Source organism: Diceros bicornis, chromosome 11 (assembly GCF_020826845.1).
Source record: "Diceros bicornis minor isolate mBicDic1 chromosome 11, mDicBic1.mat.cur, whole genome shotgun sequence".
Taxonomy (NCBI): Eukaryota; Metazoa; Chordata; class Mammalia; order Perissodactyla; family Rhinocerotidae; genus Diceros; species Diceros bicornis.
The window spans coordinates 35,839,985-35,859,075 of record NC_080750.1 but is presented as its reverse complement, the minus strand read 5'-3'; the positions used below and the strand labels follow the sequence as shown (position 1 = coordinate 35,859,075).

The 19,091-nt window shown below is 34.1% G+C and overlaps 1 protein-coding gene across 2 annotated transcripts in view; it reads left to right on the top strand.

Moving 5' to 3' along the window:
• The window catches only part of TTC29 (tetratricopeptide repeat domain 29), a 216,446-nt gene that overhangs the window by 26,960 nt on the left and 170,395 nt on the right, over positions 1–19,091 (top strand). For both annotated transcript variants that reach the window (XM_058550163.1, XM_058550162.1), the window contains one exon: positions 17,329–17,552. In XM_058550163.1, coding sequence (XP_058406146.1) covers positions 17,329–17,552 — 224 coding nt within the window. The remainder of the gene's footprint in view (positions 1–17,328; positions 17,553–19,091) is intronic.

Here is a 19,091-nt window from a genome sequence, read left to right as displayed (position 1 = left end):
AGAGGGGTCTGGCCCAGTGGCATAGTGGTTAAGTTCGCACGCTCCAATTCAGTGGCTCAGGGTTCATGGGCCAGGATCCTGGGTGCAGACCTACACACCACTCATCAAGCCATGCTGTGGGGGTGTCCCATGTACAGAATAGAGCTAACATCTGTGCCAATCTTCCTCAAGCAAAAAAAGAGAGGAAGATTGGCAACAGATGTTAGCTCATGGCCAATCTTCCTCACTAAAAAAAAGAAAAGAAGCTTGTATTAGAAAAATAGAAATGTCTAAAACTGGTGCCCTAAGCTTTCATTTTAAAAAAATTGGGAAAAAATTTCTCTGAAAGCAGAGAAAAAGGAATAGTAAGATGAGAGCAGAAAACAAAAAAACATAGAGAAAATTAATGAAACTAAAAACTGGTTATTTGAAAAGATCAATAAAGTTGATTAACCTCTAGTCAGACTGATCAGAGGAAAAGAGAGAAGACACAATTTGCCAATTTCAGAAATGAAAGAAGGAGCACATCACTACAAATTATACGAATATTAGAATGCTAACGAAGGAATAAGCTGTATGCTGATAAATTCAACAACTTATATGAAATGGCTAAATATCTGGAAAGATACTGCCAAAATTCATTTAAGTAGAAATAGATAATACAATAGGTTTATATCCATTAGAGACACTGAATTCATAGTTTTAAAACTTTCCACAAAGAAATTCCAGGACCATATGGCTTCACTGGCGAATTCTACCTAACATTTGAGGAAGAAATAATGCCAATTTGACACAAGCTCTTCAAGAAAATAGAAGAGGAGGAAACACTTCTCAACTCATTCTATGAGACCAGAATTACCCTGATACCAATACCAGAAAAAGCGATTACATAAAAAGAAAGCCACAGAATAATATCCCTCATAAACAGTGATGCAAAAAATCTTGAAGAAAAATAACAGTTGGCCTGAGCTCCTGCCAGGGAAGCTGGTGCACCATGCAAAGTGCTTTTCGTTTGGCACTGATGCAAGAAATAGCCAACCTGTACTCTCTCGAGCCCCACACACCTCAGAGTGAAGCCTACAAACAGAGGAAACCCAAGCACACTGCACTACCTATGTTAAGAAATCTAGCACTTCCTTATCACGAATAGACAAATATCCTCTGATATTTGAGGAAATAACACAACACAAAAGAAAAAACAAGATAAAAAGAACACTCAACTTGAGTTGAAACAAAGTTTCTATAGGGAAAAGAAGAACTTGAAAAGATTTCCAATTTGTTTCCTTACAGACGTTGTAGAAAATCGTACATTCCTTAAAGATGTACCTGATGCTATGAAGGAATTTTTTAAAAAAGAATTCTTCAAAGTTAAGATAAAGATTGCTGAAATTTTTAAAAAATAACTCAAAAGAAGGGATGGAAGAGAAAGACAAAGCTATCTCTCAACACATGAAATAAAAACAGAAAAGGTATAGAAATATTTTAAAAGGTGTGAGATACAGAACATCCGTCCAGGGGGTGAATATTTATCCAAAGGAAAGAGAGAAGAGAAAATGGAGAGAATGAATGATAATAGCTATATAGGTAGTGGTGGGGGGGGGGGGGGAGAGAGAGAGAGAGAGAGAGAGGGAGAGGGAGAGAGAGAGAGAGAGAGAGAGAGACAGGGAAGTATCAGAGACTGGAAAAAACACACAGATCTTTGGGCTGCGAGGGACTACCAAAGTAACCAGAAAGGAAAGCTAAAAAAGAAAAAAAAAGAAAAAGAAAAACACCCCGCTTAGATACATCTTTATGAAGTTTCAGAACATTAAGTATAAAGAGAAGATACTAGAAGCTTTTGGAGTTTGGGGAAAAGGTTGTCATGAGAAAAAGATCAGACTGCTATCACAGTTGTCAGTAATAACACTTGGTTCTAGAAGAAAAAGGAAGAATGTCTTCAAAATATGCAGAGCAATTATTTTAACTTAGAATTCTATACCCAGATAAATGATTCATCAAAACTGAGGGCAAAATAAAAATCTTTTCAGATAATATGAGGACTGGGAAAAATCTCTTCCTATGCAGTCTTTCTGGACCCTTACACCTGCCCCTAAATGATTACTTCAGAGTCTCGGGGGAAGAAAACAGAATTCAATAAAGAGGAGGCTATGGGATCTGAGAAAAAAAGTGCCTAACTCTAAAGTCCAAAATAAATGTCTGCAAAGCTGCTTTAACAATGATGTGATTAAGCACCTGAAAGATCTCAGTGATAAAGGTTTAATATATACAAATCACATATATTAAGCTTAAGGAGATGATTAGGACAATCATTTAAGTGTTCTATTAAATGTAGAAAGGTAATAGAATATATAGTATCTCTTTATATTATATAAAAATAATATACAAATATTAATATAAAAAATAAAACCAACAAAATTTGCAAATAGACCTCAGTTGTCTTCCAAACTTTCCCCTGAATTGGAATGCCACTTTTATTAAATACCAAATTCCCATGTGTTTATACATATACATGTACCTATATATTCTGTTCCATTGATATATTTGCCTTTTCTTGTGTCAATGTTACAACTCATTTTATTAATATAGTTAAAATATATTTTTATATCTGGCAGACAGATTCTCTCTTTGTTCCAAGTGATCAGGTTTTTCTTGTATATTAACTGTTTCACATGAATTTTAGAATTATCTTTTCAAGAGTCAGGAAAATATTATTGAGGTTTTATTGGGATTGCCTTGAATTTATATGCTATTTTAGGAGAATTGGCGTTATTGAAATATTGAGTCCCACATGGACAAGAACCTCAGTTAGCAGTTCATGGTGTTAAATAATAGCAGTGACAACAGGCACCTCTTCACGTTCATGACTTTAGTGTAAATAGTTCTCATGTATCACAAAACATCAAACTTTTCCTATAGTTTTTTAATAGATACATATTAACAAGATAAATAGTTCATTTTTTAGTTTCTACTTTTCTTAATCATGAATGTGTTTTGAACTTTACTAAATAATTTTCTAGCTTCTACTGAGATTGTCATAAAGTTACTAGATTTTCTAATTTTGAAACATTCTTGGAATTCTGGAATAAATCCTACTATTCATTATGGTTTTGGTTTGCTATGAGTTCTTATTTTGGGTGGGGTGGTATGTGGGGAACTGTGCATCCGAAATTATAATAATATTGACTCATAGTTTTTTTTTCTTTTGCTACACTTTTGGGATTTTGTAAAATGAGCTAAAGAATTTTCATCGTTTTCTTTGCTCTGGAACATTTAGATGAGATGGAATTTCTTGTTTATTGAAAGTTTGGTAGAGCTCCGCTGTGAGACCAAATAGTTTTGCTCCTTTGGTGGGAGGAGGGTCAGGGGGAAGAGAGATCTTGTATTGTGACTGGTCTTCCAAGTCTTCTCCAGCCAATCTTGATAATTGATAATTTGATATTTCTTTAGTAAGTGCCCATTTTATGTAGATTTTTATATTTATTATGGTAAAGTTTAGCATGATATTTTCTTATAATGTTTAAATATCTTCTATATCTATAGAAACGTTCTCTGTATCTTGGAGGTAATATGAAGATAATGGTAGCTAGTAAGATAGGCTCTAGAATTAGATAGCTGGGATTGAAATTCCAGCTCCACTATCCACAAGATGTATGATCTTCACTTGTTAATTAAACTTTGTGCCATAGTTTCCTCATCTGTAAAATAGAGATAATAATACTTTTCTCATAAAAAATGTTGTAGTGTTTAAATAAGAGAATACAGGCAAAGTACTGAGAACAGCACCTGGCACATCGGAAGCATGCAATGAAAGTTAGCTGTTACTGTAATTATAGTTAGAAACTATATTTCCTTTTTCATTCCTGGTACTATTTTGGTGATTTATCTACTTGTGTTTTTCTTGATTATACAAAGATTTGTCTTTTCACATAACCAGTTCTTTTGTTTTATAGTTAACTTTTGTGTTCTCTATTTTTCAAATTTATGTATTTACCTTTAATATTTCCTTCCCTGTCCTTTATTTGACCTCATGTCTTTGTTTATTTTGTTAGGATTTTTTTTCTACCATCCTGAGTTGAAAGCTAGCTTCTTCACTTGTATCAGTGGCTCTTGTTTTCTAACAAATGCATTTAAATTATAAATTTCCTTTTGAATAGCATGATGACTTCTTCCCTCAGAATTTGATTTTTTTTTTCTTTCAGTTCTAAATATGTGCAAATTTCTATGTTGGTTTCCCCTTTAGGCAATGAACAAATTAGAAATATATTTATAAATTTGCTGGTGAACAGTTTTTTCTTGTGGCCTTTTTATTTTTATTTATTTAATTTTTTTGCGAGAGGAATGCAGGATCGGGGAGTCAATCTTTACTTGTGCTCAGTAAATATGCCATATATGATATCAGTTTATGAAATTTCTCCTGTGGCCAGTACATGGTCAATTTTTATAAACATTCCTTATATGTCTAAAAAATAAATATATATTCTCTATTTAGTAGAGTATTCTATATAGAAAACTCTATCAGAATCTAATAATTAGATTGAGCCTGTTATTTCAATCAAGCTAGACAATTGTTATTCAAATCTTTTTTCCGTCTACTTTTTTTGTAATTTTCTAGGAAAAAAGCCTTGAAATCAATTTCTCCTTATTCTGTTAATTTTATATATTTTAAAGCTATGTTATTAGATATATTGTTTCCTAACTGTTGTATTTCTCAGTAAATTAACCTGTTTGTGAATCTCTGATATTCGTATGCCCCTTTAATTTCTCTATGCCTGAATTCTATTTTGTTTGATAATACTAATGTTATACAAGCTTTCTTTTTGTTGGCATTTGCAGTATTATATGAAAATACAAAAGAAACAAATGACATGTTCTCTGTCTCAAGGAAGTTATAATCCCTATTATATATCTATGTTTGTACTATATTTTAAAAGTTTAAATTCAAGGCTCTTTTATTTTTTTCTTCTTACAAATACTTCCTTTTGTTTTTAGAATATTCTTATTGATGCATATATTTGATTTGATATGCCCTATGCTCTTAGTTATAAGTAAGAATTTTCTAAATGTTTGAGATAGCTGCAATAAAATTAATACATCATTCAGGAAAATAAGATATTTATATAGAGATGTTGTCTGACCAAAGCATCAAAATGATCATTTATTATTTGTTTTTATTAATTTAGTTTTTACTACATATAAGACTAAATGTATGTTCTGGAAGTCTGATCACTGTGTACATATAGCCTGTGGGAAATCCTGGCTTCACTGTTCAAATGTGCAATATACACCTCCTTTGTAAAGGTAATTAAAGAGCATACGATATGAAAGGTTTCTTCATGTGGCTTACAATATGGTAGTTATCTTTTAAGCATGTAAGTTTGAAAGCGGAAAATATATTCTTAATTTTTTGATATGGGGAAAATTAAAATATATTTAGTGAAAAGAGCTACTATTCCACAATGGGAACTTAAAAACCCAAAGAAATGAGGTCCCCTAATGCCCTAAAATAGTTAGAATTTGACATTTCTCTTAAGTGAAATCTGCTAAACATGTCTTATCAAAGAAATATAGAATGATAGAGCTGGAATGACCCTAAAAATCATTTGGTTTAATTTTTTTTTATTTTATCCCCCCCCCAAAAAAAAAGGCAAAAGAGTGTAGTTAACGGAGTACCAATGGATAGTTTGTAAAGAGAAATTTTAAAAAGGTATATATATATTTTTCTCATTACAAAATATTACCACACTAGAAGAAATGTCATGATAAGAGAAATCTAAATGCAAGTTTTTTTATTTATCCTTACACTGTCTTCGGTTACATTGCTGAAAAGAGCATGAATAATGTTTTGTTTTCATTTTTAATTTACGTGCTTTTTCCCTTTGTAATTTAAATATCAGTTATATTTTTCTTAGATCCTTGTCATGTTTATAGCCCAATATATACTATTTTTCTAGCCATCATTTTAATAACTACTTAGGTATTATTCAGGAATATATGTTTGGAAGGGGCAACGTTAGAATATATATGATAAAGCTATAGGTGTAAAGAATTGATTAGTTTACTTTTCCCAAAGAAACCTCCTCATGCAGTTGTTTAATGTGAAAGGTTTTTTTCTTGAAAAGGTTAAAAAAAAGTTCTAATCAACTTTTGTACATTATGTAGAACTTCATTTTCTAAACTCTGCAAAAGAAAGTTTCATATTTAATGGGAAATCATGAATTATTCCATTTATTATCTACTTCCTCCTTTCAAAGACATGATGTGGATAAAAGGCGGGGTGAATAATTTCAAAAAAATACAATACATTTTTAATGGGAAGGTGCAAACTACAGATTCTCATGACTATTAGCAAGTGTAGAGGAAACAGAATTTTACTTGCAAAACTCGTCAAACTCTTGCAAAGATAAAATGTATGACATACTTCAGTAAAAAGAGAATACAGTGAGCTGAAGTTTTCTTTCTAATGCAACTTGTTGTTTTTACTAAGTTTTGTCTTTATATTCTCCAGGTTTACATTTTTATTAAAAGTTTGCTATTTTACTCAATTTATATGGAAAATTGATAGTTCTTTTATTTATAAAGATGTATAGATGAACTGAAAGAAAAAATGTAAATGATATTTGAGACAAAAGTTCCTAAATAATAGAATTTCAAAAAATTTAGAGAGCAATCACAAAATTATGTTTCAGAAAACAGAATGACTGTTATATTTAATGGAGTTTTATATTAATAAAAAATTGTAAAGACTAATTTAGACAAAATTATGGAGTTGATGAGCTAGCATGAATGTGTTTACACGTTTATAGCCCATTGTTTATAGTCATGTAGCATGAAACTTGTTTTATTTTTCTTCTCTTTTTCTTATGTTTATTGTTGTTATATTAGGATGCAGAATATAACAGAATTATATTACTTATTCAGATTTCTTTTTTTAGCATTATAACTCAATCTAAAAACTAAGATTATTTTGAGGGTGTTTTTTAGCTCATATTTAATGGGTTAAGTAACAATATAACCGATATGAATTGGTTTACAATTATGTTTTCCTATAGTGGAAAGTTATAGTGTGGATTGAAAGAAAAGAGCAAGAATGCATATGATTGCCTCACTTAGCCAAAGGTGTTTGGACTCAAATGCGGTACTTCTGGCTCGAAAAATACTTTAACTGAAAATTCTTCTTAAACAGTGACACTCTTTCATACCTTTCCTTGTCTAATCTTTGGCTTAAAACATTCTTTTGTAAAAAAGTTTGAATTTCTCGAGGGAGTTTGCAAGTAGTAAGAACGTTTATAAAGATTATGTGTGTAATTAGCTTCATATAAGGAGTTTCTTCCAGTGCTTTTTCACTAAACGTCTAAAGAAAAACTTTTAAAAATATGGTTAAGTTTGAGATTTTTCAGTAAAGAAAATCTTTCAATAACAAAAATGTGTGTGACAGCCATATGGGTAAATATTTTGGTAATACTTTGTATTGACTGATGAATAGTTTATTCATTCTTGATTGAGGACAATTCAAATACTTGATTGAATGGGAATCACTTGAGTAAATCATTTTTAACAGAGTATGCACATAAAAAATGTCTTTATATTATTAAGGGAATTATTTAAAGATATTGTAGGGATCGCAGTCTGTACTGTCTGCTAAATAGTCACGGCTTTCCTCTGATATTGGGTAACAATCACCAACAAAAATACTATTTGACTGATTAACGTTTATTGTTCTCACGAAAAGTTACTGCCTTTTATGCTAATTATCAGTTCTAACATAATTGAATCTGAGAAATAATCTTTGTTCCATTCTACACGAATATTCCATATGTCTTAATATAAAAATCACTCCTGTTGAAGTGAATTCTTATTTTGCTATTGGGAGAATTCTTGGCTGATCAAATTTTTAGTATTTTATTTTTTGTTGAAAGAATTATATTAGTAATAGTCCCATTTACAAAATACTATGAGGTAAATTTTATTTCTTAGTTATTATTATTATATTTGTAAAAAGAAGAATTAAAGGTTGAACTTGGGTTAAATAGTTTTTTCCAAGTGGCATTTTTTAATTTGTACATATACTTTTAAAGTGTTGAAAGTCTGACTATGCTTTCTAACTTTGATTATTAATAGATAAAAATTTGTATTTTCCAAAAATATAAAGCAAAACTTGTATATGTAACAGTTTCCTCTAAAGATTCAAATTAGTAAACTTCTAATTGTTTAGAAAATCACGAAAAATTCTATTTCATAACCTCTTGAGGGTGGATTTTATTTATTTATTTTTAAATTATCAAATAAGTCCAGCTATCTAAAATGAATCTAAATCTAAACTGGAATAAAAATCCTGCTATGTTAACACTTAAGTTCTGAATTGTTGCCAACGTTTTTATGTTGATTAGCTTTTTCCATTTATACAATTAAAGGTGAGATCACATTTATTTGGATAGTAATTCTAATGAAATTTCCAGAAACAGTATACACTAATGCATGCATTAGTGGTGTTTCTTTGGAATGAAGCTAAAATGTTATATATTTCAATCTTTATTAGGAGGGTTTTATATAACATTATAGCAATATATAAAGTATATTATGGTACAGTATAAGTATAGCACAATTAATATACCTTCAAAATTATTTTTTTATTTTCTCTTAAAGCAAATATGACCAATATATTTCACAAAGAAAATCAAAATTGTTATAATGGCTGTGATATTAAAATTCCTATTACATGATTAGCCATAACTGTAGTAATATATTTATGACAGTTATTTTGTTTATTGAAATATATGTTAAAACTATAATAAGCTACAATGATTGTAATATTTTCATTTTTCTTTAATGAAGTTCTCCTAAAATGTTTAGGAGACATTAATGACAATGTTCATCTTAATGACTAATTCTAATTGTAATGACTATAATAAAGGATAAATTCTTTTGTTCCAAGTATAACAAATTCTACTTTTTGAGATATCAACATGTAAATAGTTAAATTAGGTCATATAAAAATTAAGCAGTAATTATCAGGTTATTTATGATTGGTGAATACACTGAGATGCAAAATGAATTTGTTTTAGGGAACGATCATAATTTTAAAAGTACTTTTTAATGCATTTAATTTGGATTAATAAAAATGCCTCAGTAAATGTATATATGTTTATCTCTAAAATATATTTCCAACTTTTCCAAACATGAGAATCGATTGGTTTGAAAATTGTTACTCTGTGATATGCCACCTACCCTATTCACATTTTTAACAGTTGAGTATTTGTTCACTGATCTCGTAGACAGCTACATGTTTTGCTGTTACCAGATGGATGAGATAGAATCCCATGCATAACTTTACATTTATCTTCTTTGAGTGTCACCTTATTTGCATATCAATTAAAATAATATCTGTATTAAGATGGATAATGAAAGTTATCAAATTTACATGATGTGACTGCAGTTTGCTAAATTTCCAGTAGATGCCCCCAGAGACCAGTCAACTCATTGGAAATCTTCTAAATTTAAATAGAGCCCTTTTTATGTTGAAACTTTTTTTCCTTGCTATATTTTGAAGTACATGGAAAACAAATTAAAAGTCCTAAAAATCTCAACTCTCCAATGGTTATAACACAAAAATATGTATGAGTTATGGTAGTAGTGTATTCTTAATCTGTATTAATCAACACGATGACTAATAATTGGTAGAAACCTAAATGTGTAAAATTAAGAAAAATGCTTTCAATTTTCATTGTAAAAGCATTCTATATGCTTTTAAAGTGAAGTCATTTCAAACATAGTTAATTGCTTTCTTTCTAACTTCTCTCTTTTTATATATTTATATGGCTAGGGAAATGCTATATCTTCGTTTTACCTTTTTGGAAAAAAATTATCCTTTTCACCAAAAAGCTATGATATGTACCCAAATAACTTATATGATTTTTATCAGTGAGGGTGTTTGTCAAGAAATGGATTTTTTCCCCACTCTAATTAGATGTAATATCTACCTACACTGAAAAGTATGGGTAAGAATCGTGACTCACTTTATTCTATGGAAATTTTATTAACTGGAGCTATTTAAGTATTAATTTAAGAGTCAATGTAATTATCCCGTAGGTGATTCCAATAACATTTATCCCTACAATATGAATGTAAGACTACGATAACTGACACATAGATAACACATGAGTGACTTATAAATATTAGCTTAATGGAATAAAAGTATTATCCTGACTTTCGATTAGATATTACATATCTTTTGAGTTTATCTTTGTCAGATTAAATAAAAATTTCATGATCTTGTTTTAAAGTATGGTTTTTTATTAAGCTGCTTTTGAAATATTTTACTGAATGTGAAGTTTTACCTTGCTACAGTATTTCGGTTCATCCTTTGAAAAATTATGTTAAATATATTAATCACATATTAGAATAGTTGATAATGCATTTTGATTTTGAAAGTCCATCTAATAACTAGTATAAATACCTGTAAGTGCAGAGAGAATAAAATAAGTTGTCATAGCTGTTCATTCCATTTATTCATGTTTTTCATATTTGTACAAGTGTGTGCTTTTTATCCTTGTCTATGTTTGTCTCTCTCAGTGTTTTTCCCATTAGACTTTACACCCCTGAGTGGGAGTTACGTCCATCTAATTTGCTTTGCACAGATGCTACTGGTCGTCTGCTCCTTCATTTTAAGGAAGGAGATTCTCTGGGAGAATCACAGAATGACACCGATCTCTTTTCCCAATCCAGCATAAACACGGATCAGCATAGAGAAAGCGGCTTTCAAATTAGAGAGTTATATTGTAATTGTCCAATTATGTCAAATTCCTAAACAATAAATGCAAATAAACAGATAACTGTGGGGAGGAGAAGGAGAAAAAAATCAACAATATTTGATTCAGAATTTGCAGTCAGAGAAACCTGGGTGCGAATTCCAGCTCTGCCCCTTAATAGCTTGTATGGCTCTGGGCAAGTCACAGCTCACTGAAGACAGTTTCTTTATCTGTAAAAATGGAAGTGGTACTTTGTAGAGTTATGGTGTGAGTTAGGAATGATGTCTGCACAGTGTCTGACACATTGTAGGTGCTCTATAAATAGGAGCTATTCAGAATGGTTTAAGGCAGAACTTTAAAATGATATAATATCTCTGCGCCTGTTTAACAGAAAGTTCCCCAAATCCCAGCATCTCAACACATGCTACTGCTGTGGAGTTATGTCAGATTGTTCAGTTTTACTTTCTGTAAGTAAAAATATTTTTTGTTAATCTTAGAATTTTTTAGGGAAATTTTGATGTAAATTCAAAATACACAGAATCTCTGTTGGATAATGCCTTTAAATAGTAATAAAATCCATATGAAATGCATGACCATTGGATTCGATTCTTAAGTCCATTCTTCTCCACCTGCACCCCTTAGCCCAGTGCAGCCTCAGGTGTCTGCAGTGGGAAAGGTCTTCCTTAGGGTATAGATTCATAGATGTCTAGCATATCTGTGAATGTCACAACTTCCGCTTCTATGAGTGGCATGTTTTCTGTCAGGAGAACTCTCCTCAAATTCCATAATATCGAACATCTCCAGAAATTTTACCAGAATTCTCAGTTTCCACCTAGGATAGTGACTTCAGGTCAAAGATATTTTTCTTCTTCTGATACTTAAAAAGAACATATTTTAATATAGACTAATATTTGTTTTGATATGTAAATGAAACCAAAGATGAATAATTTTATGTCCAAATGAAATAAGAAATAAAAGAATGAATTTGAATTGTTTATATTTCTATTTGTGTTTTTAAACAATTCCTTTCCATAAAGCAAGTGAACTTTGGCTATGATTCTCTGTTATGAAATATAAAACCTGAGAAATACACATATTATGGTGGAAATCGACATCCATTTTTATTTTCAGATGACAGTTGATTTTAATAAATGAAAATTATTCTGGTTAAAAGAAATAAGTTGCACTAACTGTGAAAGTTTAAATAGGAACCTATTTAGTTAATCACTAATTGTTCTTTCTGTCTCTCAAGTATCAGTAATGAAGCTTAAACAATGACATACATGTATGTGTATGTGTGCGCACAAACGTATATATAGAATAGAGATGATAGCATAGTTACACATGCATTTTTAAGTACATTTCTATTTGAAACCTCTTTTACAAAGCATGGTCGTTTTAAAAAATGTACTAGAAATTTTAAAAATTGATATTAGTTATATATCTTGGATGTTTTGAGGCTGAAAAATGTCTTGGAAACAATTTTAGTCCAATCCCTTCTGAATCAGTTCATGTTCTTTGGTCACGGGCAACACAGAAACTGATTCTGATGAAATAAAATGGAAACAATTTTATTAGAAGGATGTTAGGTAACTCCATGAATTTAACGGAGAGCCCGGCTCAGAGGAAAAGGAAAAGACATGGGACCTTTGAGTGGATCTAGGCAAGAAGAACCACTTGAGACTCTTGTCAGGATGTGGCTGCCAGGTTGATTGAGCTCCAACAACCTCCTACACCTTTGTGTTCCTTGCCTCAAGATTCAAAATCCCGGGAGAAAGGCCAGTTGGCTTAACTTCGGTCACTGACCCCCCTTTGGCTAGTGAGTCTTTGAAATCAAGTCCCACCAGGATGGCAGACAATATGGGACCCGCCATTTCCAAAAGTAGTGCTTTGGAAGTGCTGCCATCTGTGGAAGTGGAACTAGATGCTGGGTGGACCAAATACAGCTAAAGCACTCATGTTCCAGGTGAGGGAAATAAAGCTCAGAGAGTGATTTTCTGCATTTCTGTCCTGGTTGGGATTAGAACTGAGACAGCTTCCTGATGTGTGTTTATTTTTAAGTCAATGTTCTCAGTTTTATTTCTTTGTGATTTTCTTTATTTTTGCCCCAGAACGCTTTCTTCACTCACAGGGAAACATGCTGGCAGCCAGGACATAGACATACAAAGGTGGCAGTGCTTGTTTGAAGCACAGTTGGATTTCCAGCTCTTATCCTCTCAGACCTCCTATACCACCCCCTAAACTGCCTTTTGGGGTACCACTTGGATATCTCTTTCAGTCTCTTCAAACTCAAGTTATCTGAACCCAAACTCCTATTTCCCCAAACCTGTTCATCCTTTTGTGTTCCTCTCTTTAGAAATTCCAATTACCCACTCCAAAAATCTGGTTATCATCCTGTCTCCTCCCTTTCCATCACCACAACATCCACTCAGTCACCAAGTAATCGATATTTTTATCTCCTAGATATGTACTGAATCCACCTACTTCTATTTATATCCTGCCTTGCCTTGAGTTCAGCCTCCATGGCCTCTCCTCTCCAGGACCACCAGAGTCTCCCTTCTCTTCTCCCTGCTCCTGGGTCTACCCTCCTGCCAGCCATTTTCTTGGATCAGGTGTGAATTTCAGAGTCACAAGGCCAAGGATGCTAAATTGAAAGTCTTTATTTTTTTATAACTTAATTTTAATTCCTGGCCCTGAGCCCTGATCCTCCCTTGTGTAAAAATCCAATCGTGTCCCTTTCAAGTAAAGTCAATCCAATTCAGTGATTTCTCAGGTTTTTCAGGATTCTAACATCCCTTCCCCTCACTCTATTTTCCTATATAGAAACAACACAGCACTGGTGCAGGGTAGAGGGGAGTAGAGTTGCTAGATTTAGCAAATAAAAATACAGGACACACTTCAACTTGAGTTTCAAAAAACAATAAACTGGGCCAGCCCTGTGGCTTGGTGGTTAAGTGCGTGCACTGCGATGCTGGTGGCCCGGGTTCGGATCCCGGGTGCGCATCGAGGCACCACTTCTCTGTCCATCCTGAGGCTGAGTCCCACATGCAGCAACTGGAAGGATGTGCAGCTATGACATACAACTATCTACTGGGGCTTTGGGGGGAAAAAATAAAATAAATAAAATCTTTAAAAAAAAAAACAATAAACTTTTTGTGGTATAAGCGTGTCCCATGCAATATTTGGGGCATACTAATACTAAAAAAATCATTCGTTGTTTATCTGATATTCAAATTTCACTGGGCATCTTGCCCAGTTTCATCTGGCAACCTCCAGGAGTGGGGGTTTACAGCATTTACTTTCAGATCTTGACCTAGGACCTTGAAATAGACACTGAATTTGCCTATCTAGTATCCATTTCTCCCTTCTTGTTTGCTAACATAACTCTAGTTTTGTTTGGGGCAGCAATGCGCCCAAGAACAGGCAGGATATTTGTTTTTCCAGTTGGCTTGCAGCAAGAGGTGGCCACGTGACACAATTCTGGCCAATGGGACCGAAGTGGAAATCCACTAGCAATTGCAAGAATGCTTTTGTTTTCCCCAATAATAGAGGAAGACACAGCTGGTGCCACCTCACTCTCCCATTTTTTCTTGCCTTGAAGGTGGACATGATGTCTGGAGCTGGAGCAGTCCCCTCGTGACCAGCGGGGAACAAGCATGAGGGAAAGGTTAAGACAGTCCCAGAGGCATGGGCCTTGAACTTGGAGCCACTGAACCAAGGCCAGCAGCTGCCTACCTTTAGGCATCTTGTGCTGTGAGAAATAGAAACCTCTAGTCTGGAAGGCATTGCAGGGCAAGTTTTCTCTTACTTGTAGTTGAATGCATTCCTAACCTCTGGTGCTCTATACAGGTGACCATCTCTGATGCACTCAATCCATTCTTTTCTGTCAGCTCTGGAAATATGCTGACCTGACTCTTTCAGTAGCTCCCCAGGGCTTCTTATTCCAGAGTTATAGCTGTGTCCTTCTTCAGACCCCAGTGGGTAGCCCACACGACATCATTTTGGCACACATCCCCTTGCTGTGGCCAGTGACATTGTGGCAGGCGTACCAGCCCTCTCTTTCCCTTAACTTTTGTGTCACACATGGAGCCCACTAGACTATTATGGCATTCCGCCCACACCATTCAGGGGCTATGGGAAAGTATAGGGGCTGGGCTGGTCCTCTTCTGCTGAGAAACCCTATACAGTGACTTTTGTTGCCTTTCCATGCCCTTGTGTGGGAGTGGGTGGGAGGGGGAGGAGACAGAGGACATGACCCTTCGCAGCATCTCACTGCTTCCTTCTCCGTCCTTTCCTCCTCTATCTGGACTAGAGGGCAGAAACAAACAAAAATCTGTTATTTCTTCTCTCTTCCCTATTTCAAATATTTTTGGTCTCATACAAGATGGTGGCTTTTGATCTTTTGGCCTAGGAATGTGATTTCTTTTTTTTTTTGTGAGGAAGATCAGCCCTGAGCTAACATCCGATGCCAACCCTCCTCTATTTGCTGAGGAAGATTTGCCCTGGGCTAACATCTGTGCCCATCTTCCTCTACTTTATATGGGACACTGCCACAGCATGGCTTGACAAGCGGTGTGTCAGTGCGCGCCCGGGATCTGAACCCATGAACCCCAGGCTGCAGAAGCGGAGCACGCGCACTTAACTGCTGCGTCAGCAGCCGGCCCGAGGAATGTCCTTTCCTTATTCTCTGTATAGACTAGTCCTATAACAGGTGCCCTGCATCGGCTGCCAGTGGGGGAGGTTGCAGTTCAGCTGGGATACTCATTCCAGATGATTTTTCTAAAATACAATCCCCTCGAGTCATTTCCCTGACTCAAACCCTTCGATGGCTCTACTTCACTCCTGGCTTGGAATCCAAAGTTCTTACCATGGCTTTGAGGTCTTACTGATCTGAGTCCTGCCTTTTTTTTTAACTTCTCTCTTACCACTCCACTCCTCACCACTCTTTATATATTTTGTCCTATATCTAAGCTGATCCACTGAATAAGAAATTCTTGGCGGAGGAAGCCTGAGCATTTTTATTTTGTTTGCTTGTTTTTTAAACTCTATAGATCAATCTATTGCCTAGCCAGAAGTTGGGAACCAGTAGTTCAGGATTTCACATTTCCCAGAGCATTTTCATATACATAATTTTATTTTGTCTTAGGGGAATCCTGTGATATAGGTAAGGCATATATAAATATCCGCATTTTACAGATGAGAAGAAATGAGATTAAGGGAGGTTAGGTAGAACTGGGATCAATCTCAGGTGTTCTGATAATTCTAGGCTGTTTCCACTCCACACTGAAATTTTTATTGCTAGTATTATCATATCATGTCAGTTGTTCTAAATATTTAACTGTCTCCTATTTTTTCCTTAAAAAAAGAACGTAAAATAATTAGTATAAAGGTATATCACTTGGCCCGATAGCTCATTTAGTGGAATAGCCGCTACATAGCTGTTATTCCCGTAACCCTGTTTATTTCCTGTATAGCAGTTTCCATCATCTGAAATTATTTATTATTTGTTTACTTATTTGTTGGTTGTGTTCTTCCACTAGAATACAAACTTCACAAGGGCATTGAACCTGTTTGGTCTAGAACAGTGCCTGGCACTTAGTAGGAAACTCAATAGCTATTTGTTGAATAAATAAATAAATGGAATATTCATTTGTCACTTTATCTTCTTGTATATGATTTATCATTAACTTAGAAATGAAATATTAATCTAACAAATCATTAACTTAATCCTAACTGAAAACAATTTTTAAAATATATTTAGTAGTAGATTTCAATGAACATTTTCTGCATATATGAATGAAGGAATGAACGAACCACCATAACATACAGTGAAACCACTTAATATTAGAGTGCATTGTTTTGATATTAAAAGACATGTTTAATTTTTGCTTCGCCTCTTGGTTTTTTGTTTTGTTTTATTTTGGTGGAAGCTGGTCTATCAAGTATTTTTGGATATTGTCAGTTGCTATGGTCTGAATGTTTGTGTCCCCCAAAATTCATATGTTGAAATCCTAATCCCCAAAGGTATTAGTAAATGGGACCTTTGGGAGGTGCTTGGGTCGTGAGGTGGGGAGCCCTCATGAATGGGATTAGTACCATATAAAAGAGGCACCAGAGAGATCCCTAGCCCCTTCCACTATGTGAGGACACAGCTAGAAGGCGCCGCCTATGAACCAGGAAGAGGTCCCTCACCAGAAGGCGACCTTCCTGGAGATTTGACCGTGGACTTCAGCCTCTAGAATTGTGAACAACAAGTTTCTGTTATTTATAAGCTACTCAGTAATATTTTGTTATAGCAGCCTGAATGGACTAAGACATCAGTCAACTAGTTTATTTGTCCTTATCAAAGGGAGCTCAGCTCCAGAACCAATATAGTATTTATAATGTAATTTCATTAAAATTACTGTATTTAGATAGCTCCCGGCTTCTTTCATTAAACTGAAGTTTGTTAAATTATAAATGTTTGAGGCAAAGATAGTTTTCGGTGCCTTCACTGAGGAAAAATAGGCAGCATAATTCAACCTTTAATTATTATAGGATGAAAACACCGCACAGATTTAAAGGATTGAAATAACGCTATGAGTGTTCTGCTTCTTATTCCCAGTTACCGGAACTCGTACAAGAAGAGCATCTGTGTGGACATGCTGCGAGATGGTTATCATAAGTCCTTTACTGAGCTCTTCTCTCTGATGGAGAAGTGGGATGCCCTGAGGGAGGCTGCGAGAGTTAGGTCCCTCTTGTGGTTGCAGAGACCCCTGGAGGAGCAGCCTGACAAGCTGGATCACTTCTACCACTACCTGACCAGGGCGGAGGCGGCTGAAAGGAAAAGTAAGTGGAGGGATTGCAGGCAGCAGCGCTGCAGAAGCCAGAATGGCGAGCACCTGAGGGAAGATTCCAAATTGTTTCATGTATGCATTTGAAACATAAAGACAACTTAGCACAGTTCAACCTAGTCACCTAAGCATCTTGATGGAATAAATGATAGGGAACACTGAATCACAAGGCTGCCCAGACAGGATCCCCAGGGACATCCTGGTGGTGTCATTCAAGCCAGGGAAGACAAGGAGTAGCACCCAATAGCATCTCCAGAACTTTCCAATGTATTAAAATCTTTTGTATCATTAATTATAAATATTTCCATAGTTCTCTTTATATATAATCTGATTACTGACTTTCACTGAAGAGATATTTTCAAAGAGTGTTATACCTTGAAAATTATACTGGTTTTTTAGTATTTATATAATGGAATTTGAAGGTTTTATCAGTAAGTCCTACAGATTTCAATGAGAGAATTTTTATTAGTGAACAGTGAGAAGACATGAAAAGCCTACAATTCACAATTATGAATGAATTGTTCATTTTATATTTTCCATCACATCATTTCTAATAAATTCCTTTTTTTGTATCCTAAACTTTTCCAGAAAGTCAATATGTTTCAACTATTGAAGAAAATATTTTAATTTCTACTATAATTATACTGATATTGTTGTCATAAATATTTCTTAGTTACGTATTAGGAATTGTTCATTTCACATAATCAAAGAAAGAAAGGAAATCCTAGAATTTGGCATGTAAGTTTGCTGTTTTGCGTTATTATTTTCTTCAACTTTTTGTGTGAAAATACCATAACTCAAAAAGAGAAGTTCAGGCCCCAACATGACAATGTCTATATTTCATTTCAGACCTTTCTATGGGGAAATAGAGTATAAGACAACTTTTTGTTACCCAGCACTACAATGGGGAAAATTGATGGGGACATGGAAACAGCCTCAGAGGGGTAGCAGAAGTCTTTCAACCTCTATAGTGAAGTTAATACATATTTCCCGTTGTGTTGTAACCTGACTTACAAATATGAGACATACAAAAATCCAAACAACAACGCAAGTGACCTAGGGTGTGTGTGTGTGTGTGGATATAGGAGGTGATTATTTGTATTATGAAAAGTATTTAGTGGCAGGATTGACTTTAAAAATAGAGTTCTTTGGAGCAACTAGAAAGATGTACAACTATGACATACATCTACTGAGGCTTTGGGGAGAAAAAAAGAAAAAAGGAGGAAGATTGGCAACAGATATTAGCTCAGGGCCAATCTTCCTTAAAAAACAAAATAGAGTTCTGTGGTGAATTTTAAAATGTGATTTACATATAATTTCTCAAGAAATTAACTGTTATAAATAAGAAATGCTATTGTAAAAAACCTATATTGTAGTATCAGCCTCAAATTCTGAAGCGATGTTTACACTGAAAATAGAATTGATCAAGGTAAAATTTGCCCATTAGTCATTTTTTCAAGTTGAATTCATTATATTCACTAAGTTTTTTAAATAGAGGCTTTTGTTTGAGTAGCATAAATATAAGCCAAGTATA